This window comes from Physeter macrocephalus, chromosome 8 (genome assembly GCF_002837175.3).
Source record: "Physeter macrocephalus isolate SW-GA chromosome 8, ASM283717v5, whole genome shotgun sequence".
Taxonomy (NCBI): Eukaryota; Metazoa; Chordata; class Mammalia; order Artiodactyla; family Physeteridae; genus Physeter; species Physeter macrocephalus.
Window position 1 is genome coordinate 52,615,469 of NC_041221.1, and position 7,718 is coordinate 52,623,186.

The 7,718-nt window shown below is 37.6% G+C and overlaps 1 protein-coding gene across 4 annotated transcripts in view; it reads right to left on the minus strand.

Moving 5' to 3' along the window:
- The window catches only part of PAIP1 (poly(A) binding protein interacting protein 1), a 30,805-nt gene that overhangs the window by 19,067 nt on the left and 4,020 nt on the right, over positions 1-7,718 (minus strand). For all 4 annotated transcript variants that reach the window (XM_055086544.1, XM_055086543.1, XM_024122007.3 and 1 more), the window contains exons 3-4: positions 3,453-3,638; positions 149-261 (exon numbers count right to left, since the gene is read on the minus strand). In XM_055086544.1, the coding sequence (XP_054942519.1) occupies positions 149-261; positions 3,453-3,638 (299 nt within the window). The remainder of the gene's footprint in view (positions 1-148; positions 262-3,452; positions 3,639-7,718) is intronic.

Below are 7,718 nucleotides of genomic sequence, written 5' to 3' on the forward strand. Positions count from 1 at the left end.
AGAAAAAAAAAAAAAAAAAAAAAAAAAAAGAATGGTTTGCCCTATTCTCCACTGCAACTTTCTATAAAGAACAGTCTTCAGCAAAGAATGGTCAAATTCTAGTACATTTAGAAGTAGTTTTCCTTTAATTTCATATATACACACTAACCTTTGAAGTAGCAATTGGCGGAAGTTGCCACTCTGTGGGCTAATTGTCAGATGATGGGACAGGTAATTACAGAGGCGAGCTCCCATGTAAGAGAAATTTGGGATAGATGTGGCCTTTCAAAAAGAAAAAAGTTTTATATGACACAGACACATCAAGTTATTAATGCAAACACTTAACAGCAATATTCTAAAGAGGAAAAACATTCCTGCCCCCAGAATGGTACAGAAAAATGTACAAGTCATTTGTAACTGTTAGGCATAAGGATATTAACTCTCCCTCCTAGCATTACACCAAGAACCAGAATAAGTACAAAGAAAAACATTAAGGTAAGCTCTCCCCACCATTTACCCGAGGTTAGCAGAAAGCAAAGAGATAAATCCTCTTTACACCAACTAATTTTTGCACAAAATATGTACATGTACCCAGTTGCATAGTGCCAATTATGAAGTATATTTGCCAAACTAATGATCTGTGGCATTTCTCTGGAATAGGATGGCACCAACTTTGGCATCTAGCAGTCCAGAACAAGAATCCCAGGCCTGTTTTGTGACCCTGGATATCTCTAAACCTCCCTGAGCTTCAGTTTCTTGATTCCTAAAGAGGTAATTAATGGTACCTGATGCAAAGGATTAACACTTCAACAACACTCCAAACACTTGGGGTAATACAAGAGGAAATCAAAAGAAATTAAGCTATTTTCAATAAGAAGACAGTAGAAAAACAATGAGTATCAAAGACTGTGTGACATAGCCAAAGAAGTACTCAGGAAGTTTAACTTTCACTGCAGTTTTTAAAGAACAGTAGAACACACACATTAAGAGGTTAAGGGACTTGGCCAATCTCACAAAGGTAGTAGTTAACCAGAGTCTAGATCTAACAAATGGCCTGATGCCCCTCCAATCCTATGTTGGGTCTAGTTACTCATGTGCAACCTTAGACAAGACATTTAACCTCTGTTAAGCTATGTATAAAATGGGGATAAGAGTAATACCTTGCAACCACTGAGGATTAAATGAGTTAACTACAGGTCAAGTGTTTAGCATTGCCTGGCATGGAATAAGTACTTTATAATTAGAACTTTTTATTTCTAATTATTTCCTTGCTCACACAGGACCCTGTACATTTCTCAGCAAGGAAGAAAGACTGATTTCTCCTGACATTCATGTATGTGTATCTGGTACCCCAAAAGACTTGAAATTCAAAATTTATACTTTTCCCATTATTGGCATTGCCTGTTTTCCTTTACTCTTAAAATTTAAAGTAAATTTAAAGACAACAAGGCTGGTCATTAAAGTTTCTTGCTTCCCTGCTATACCTCAATTTTACTTCCACCGACAACCACTTTCAATTCTTTCAGCTGAAAAGGTTTTAACCTCCGTGTCTCCATGCTCCATGATTTGAGTTTAGCCATTTCTTACTAGCTCCCCACGAAAGAAGATGAGCATTTACTTTTCACCCTGTTTAACCTTACTTCATTCCACTATGGTATAACTGTAGATACACCGTGATTTTTTAAATTAGTTTTGTGTTTCCCTTTACAGCTGTACCATGTATTATGCTGATTTCTCCTCTCTTGCACAACCTTGTTTTCCCTAGACTTAATTTTTTCTACTTTTTAAATATATTTCTCACTGCCTTCTCATTAGTTTGTTCTTCTTAATATCTTCAAACATAAGGAAGTGTGCTCATCTTACCAGGGAAGTCTTTCCTGGAGCATTCTGCCCGATTCCAGTGAAGACTTGTACCTCTAGGCCTACTATGTGCATGGCTACTATCTTGGAATCTCCTTTCACCATCATCTGGATGATTCACTTAGCCTCTCCTGTAAAATTCCCTGTTTCCTAGTTCCCATGTCTTCATCCTTAAATCGTCCTTTTGGTGGAGTACCTCCTTCAATAACTTCAAGAAGGATTATGATAAAACTTCAAACTGGTTACTCAGTGCAAAAAGATCTAGACAGTCTAATTTTTTTAGATTTTTCAAGCAATCTTTTTAGCCTCATTCCATCCTTAACCTAGAACCTTTTTGGAGATTCTGCATCATAAATCAGGGCGATTCTCGACTTTCCCCACTGGCTTGGAATTCAACTTTAAGAACTGTTGGTAAATCTATATCACTGACCAAGGAATGTTAGAACTTAAAATAATACTAAGTACATATTTGAAGCGTTGGCTTTGAGACAATCACAGAAATTGTAGTTTGTTAGGTTAAAGCCTTTCTAACCAACCCTGATATAATACAAGCATAATAAGAACTATAATAATATAATTCTGATATAATAACTATAATCAAGCAGCCTATTGAAGAGCTGAAACTAAATAGAGCCAGAAAAGCAAAAAGAAAAAAGTAAAATTCTTCCATTTTCTTATCTAATATTCCTTTTTAATCCATTTAGATGGCAAAAGTAGGAATCAGGACAAATAGAGCAGATCTATCTTCCTAAAACATCAGGCATTTTCAGAAATCTAAGAGTTGGCCAGGTAATACTGGAGTCCAGTAACAATCCAGAACAAACTGGAAAAGTAGTCAAATGAAACACCAGGTAGGATTAAGAAAACACACAAAAAAACATAAGTCACCCTTACATATATTCCAAGTTTGAGCTGCTCTTTCAGCAATGACTGAAACAGAAATATAACCTTTGGTGGCGTTTATCTCCTACTCTGTTTTTGGCCAGTCTCCTCACTGACCTTAAATTTGTCTTCAAAGTTGAGTGTTGTCGATTTCTTCCCCCTTAAAATAGCATCAATGTGTCAATGACCAATATGCTAGAATTAAAACTAAACTTTGTGTGAACAACCTAGACTGACATTAGATTCTTTTAAAGGAATTGAGATGTAAATCCTTGAAATTTTTAAAGACAAGCAGAAATGTTAAGACTCGAATCAAGGTGTTTTGTGGTCCTTTTTTTTTTTTTTTTAAAAATAAAGCATTATTTATGAGGCAAAAAAGTTCTCCCATGACTTTTTTTCTCCCCTACTCCAATAATGGCAGATCCTTATAAAACAGGGGTTCGGAAAAAAGGCATGATACTCATGTAGTGTCCTCAGAAGTGTCCAAAGCTCCTTCCAACTGCCTGTACAGAGCCTTGACTACACAGGAAAATTTGCAGTCTGGCCTTAGTCCTGGATCCCGAACTACAGAAATTCTGTACAACAGAGACTTAAAAGCTCTCATGAACCATAAAGAGTCAAGGAGTGTGGAGGCTGGTGAACACGTACCTGGCCCCCCTCAAGGAGCAGCCACCACCTTCGGGCATCAAGGAAGCTATCCAGTGATTGCCCCATGCTATTAGCCAACCTACCTGTTGATAGATGAGTTCCACAAGTTCTTGCAAAGCATCATCTGTTGTAACCCAGCCATTCAGTGTCTCTGCAAACTGTTCAATTTCAGTTTCAAAACTGCCAGGCTGCTCTGTAAGATGATTCAAAAAATCCTGAACATATTCTGACAAAGTGGGATAATCCTCACAACCATCCTCATAGGATTCCTATAGATCAAAAGGTTAAAAAAAATTAATCAATGCAACTGGCTAAGAAAAACAAGAAGCAGCTTTGAGTTGGGATGTCTCTAGCTCAAATGATATTTTTAAGAATCCTTAACTTGATAAAATGTGTTATTTTCTTCAAAAAGTTAAGTCCACTTCTTCCTTGCCCAACAGCCAAAATGTTATAATAGAAGGGCTTCATCTAGCTGGGTAGAGAACTGTCTTCTCACCTCTGGTAGATTTACAAGATGGCTGAGAAATAAAGTTTAAACCAATATTTCATTATAATACCAAGATCAAAATTAAGATTTATAGATATAATAAGATCCAGGATTTGTTTCAAAATGGGAGGGGGAGAGGGACCAGAGATATAGAAACAAGAATGGCCACCTGTAGCTAACTACTGAGGCCATGGGCATTCATTATACCATTCTCTATCCTTGTAGACATTTGACAATTTCTATATTGAAAAAAATAGTTTGTCATCTGTCAATCCCCAAGAACATGGAAATAAATATATAGTTAAGTGACTATAAAATATCATAGTGTACAGTGGTAGGAGACTTGCTATGTCCAAGTTTCCAGCCAATTTTGATAGTAGCAACAGTTTCCAATTAACATCTATCACTATCACCCCAAGTTCATAGCAGCATTATTTACAATAGCCAAGGTATGGAAGCAACCTAAATGTCCATCAACAGATGAATGGATAAAGAAGATGTGGTACTTATATACAATGGAATATTACTCAGTCATAAAAAGAATGAAATAATGCTATTTGCAGCAACATGGATGGACCCAGAGATTATCATAGTAAGTGAAATCAGTCAGACAGAGAAAGACAAAGATCATATGATATCACTTACATGTGGAATCTAAAAAAATGACACAAATGAACTTATTTACAAAACAGAAATGGAGTCACAGATGTAGAAAACAAACTTATGGCTAGCAGGGGGGAAAGGAGGGAGAAGGGATAAACTGGGAGAATGGGACTGACATATACACACTACTATATATAAAACAGATAATAAGGACCTACTGTATAGCAAAAGGAACTCTACTCAATACTCTGTAATGACCTACATGGGAAAAGAATCTAAAAAAGAGTGGATATATGTATATGTATAACTGATTCACTTTGCTGAAACTAACACAACACTGTAAATTAACTATACTCCGATAAAATTTTTTAAAAAATATACCACTATCACCTTTAAGTAGTTCCCAACCTTTTAATTAAAGGAACACAGAACCATATTTTAGTATTATTTAATTTTCAGAGACTTACAGCCAATAAAAATTTCTGGGAAGATAGACAAGGGATAATAGTTACATCTGGAGTGAGGAAACATTTATGTTATAAATACCGACCCTTTATTATGAAATTATGAAAGCAGTTAAGCATTATAAATGCATATATTTTAAATAATTACTTAACCACAAACGTGTGAATTTTACAATTAAAAACTAGTTTAAGTTTCTGATATACAGTTTAGAGTTTTACAGATTTGTAGTATCCTACTATTAATGACAATGAAAAGCAGGAAGTCCACAGGTCCCAGTTGATGGTACTGATTTCCTAACTGTTCCTATCAAACGTCATTCATTGTGGCAAAATGCAGTTTAGAACACTGATTTCAGTCTTTTTTTCCCCAAATAAGCATAACTCTTTTAAGAGAATTTGAAGTGTGAAAGTAAAAGAGGAAAGTAGAGCTGTTCTGAATAAAGCTGAAAAGGGGATTCAGAGCCTGTTGTTTCAAGCAAAGAGGGAGACACAGAGTATTCTGAACAGATGAGCACTCCAATGTGTTTGAATTAAAGCTTGTATTGGTTCTCTATTAACAGATTTTTTAAAGTATACATTTCTTCAGTCTTCAATGTGAAGTCAAATGTCTTCCAAGCAGAGGAATATTTAAGTTTTATTTTTCTTAGAAAGAGTTCTGTGACAAGAGGTTAGGAGGAACATCAACTAGAAGACTCACTTCTGGGGGGAGGCGGTGCATATAGGGGGATAGTATATGGGAACTCTCTGTACTCTCCAATCACCTGTGCTGTGAGTCTAAAGCTGCTCTAAAAAATAGTCTATTAATTTTAAAAAAACTAAAACAACAACAAAAAAGAAAACTCACTTCCCAGTAGGTACTTTGAATACATTGTCAAGAGATGAGAGGGCTTCCCTGGTGGTGCAGTGGTTAAGAATCCTCCTGCCGATGCAGGGGACACGGGTTCGTGCCCCGTTAAGAATCCTCCTGCCGATGCAGGGGACACGGGTCCGTGCCCCGGTCCGGGAAGATCCCACATGCCGCGGAGCGACTGGGGCCGTGAGCCATGGCCGCTGAGCCTGCGCGTCCGGAGGCTGTGCTCCGCAACGGGAGAGGCCACGACAGTGAGAGGCCCGCGTGCCGCAAAAAAAAAAAAAAAAAAAAAAAAAAAAAAAAAAAGAGATGAGAACCTAATCCAAAGCAGTGGGGATAAAAGGAAGTGATCACTTAGGTGGAATAGTCGAGACTATTTTAGTTAACTTGATTGAAAGTTGGCAAGAGTGTGAAAGAGGAAAGTGAGTCAATACACCACAAGCTTTTAGCCTGAGCAGCTAGTTAGAATATAAAAGTATAAGAAGAGCTTTGCAAAAGATAAATTCTTTTTCGTTCTTGAGTTTGAATGTGAGATCCTCAGAAAAGGTCAAGACAAATGGAAACACAAGGCTGGAGTTAAGAGGAAGAATTAGATTCCAGAGTTATCAACCAGCAGGTTGGTGATGGTCAGATTCTAGGGGATTCTAGTATCACTAAGGGAGGTAATAAAACAGACAAAAGACAGAACCTCAGAGCCTGCAGTCTGAGGGAAGGAGGAATGGTCTCAAAGTTGGGAGGATGAAGTACTGCCACAGAAGCCAAAGGAAAAGGTAAATGAGGAGAGGCACTCATAATAGCAAATGCTACAGAATAATTTCATTGGTTAAAAATCTGAGAGAATGATGGTTGCAGTCTTAGGAATCAGAACTATGCACACAGAGAAAAAAACTGAGAAAATTAGTATCTTAAATATTCAGTTTTTATAAAAAGGAGGAAATCCTGAAAGACTGAAAAGGTACCCTTGGCACCTAGAACAGGACCCACACTGGGAATTAAACCTTACAGATCATACTGTGGTCAACAAAGTCTATTTAGATGAGGTTTAAGAGGACGATAGATTTTAAAACCCAAACAACATCAGCATCTGTCACAAAAATAATATCAGTACAATTAAGAGGATCAGTCTGCAGAGGTTTGAACGGTCAGTGAAAAGTAAAGTAGTACCAACTGAATAATTTTTCATTTTGGAGAACATCACTATTGAAAGGCAGAAGAAAAACTGGGCAGTAAGTTGAAGGAGGATGTTCTTAGCAAAAGCTGAGATTCTTTTGTGCACATGGGGGTGGGGTGGGGTGGGGGGGGTTTGTCTCTTAATAAATGCTTTATCAACTCCTATGTGGAATTTTTGGTTCTCGTAAGTGAACCGTGATTAAATATTCAAGATGTAATGGCTTACCTGAGAAGAAGCAATGGCCAGGAATAGATGGATACAGCAACTCATTGGTAAGAAGGCATGTTAAGCAGTACAATTCTAGCAGTGGGATTAGAGGAAGGATTGAAGATAAAAGGGCTTGGAGTTTTAGAAGGGTTATGAAAGCACAGCAAAAGACTATCAGAAAAAATTTAAAAAGCATGCATTCTTGAGAGCAGATCCAGCTCAATGATACCAGGCAATAGCTTCTCATGTGTATAACAAAAGCAGACTCAAGGAATTTCTAGAAACCCAGCTAGGAGACCCCTAGAATAGAGGCTCTACAAAGACAAGAATTTTCGTCCATTTTATCCACTGCTGTATCCCCAGCCCCTGACTCGTGGTAAGCATTCAACTTTTTTTTTTTTTCTTTTTTTGGCTGCGTTGGGTCTTCATTGCTGCACGCAGGCTTTCTCTAGCTGCGGCGAACGGGGATTACTCTTCGTTGCAGTGTGTGGGCTTCTCATTGTGGAGGCTTCTCTGTTTCCCAGCATGGGCTCTAGGCGCGCAGGCTTCAGTAGTTGTAGCTCACGG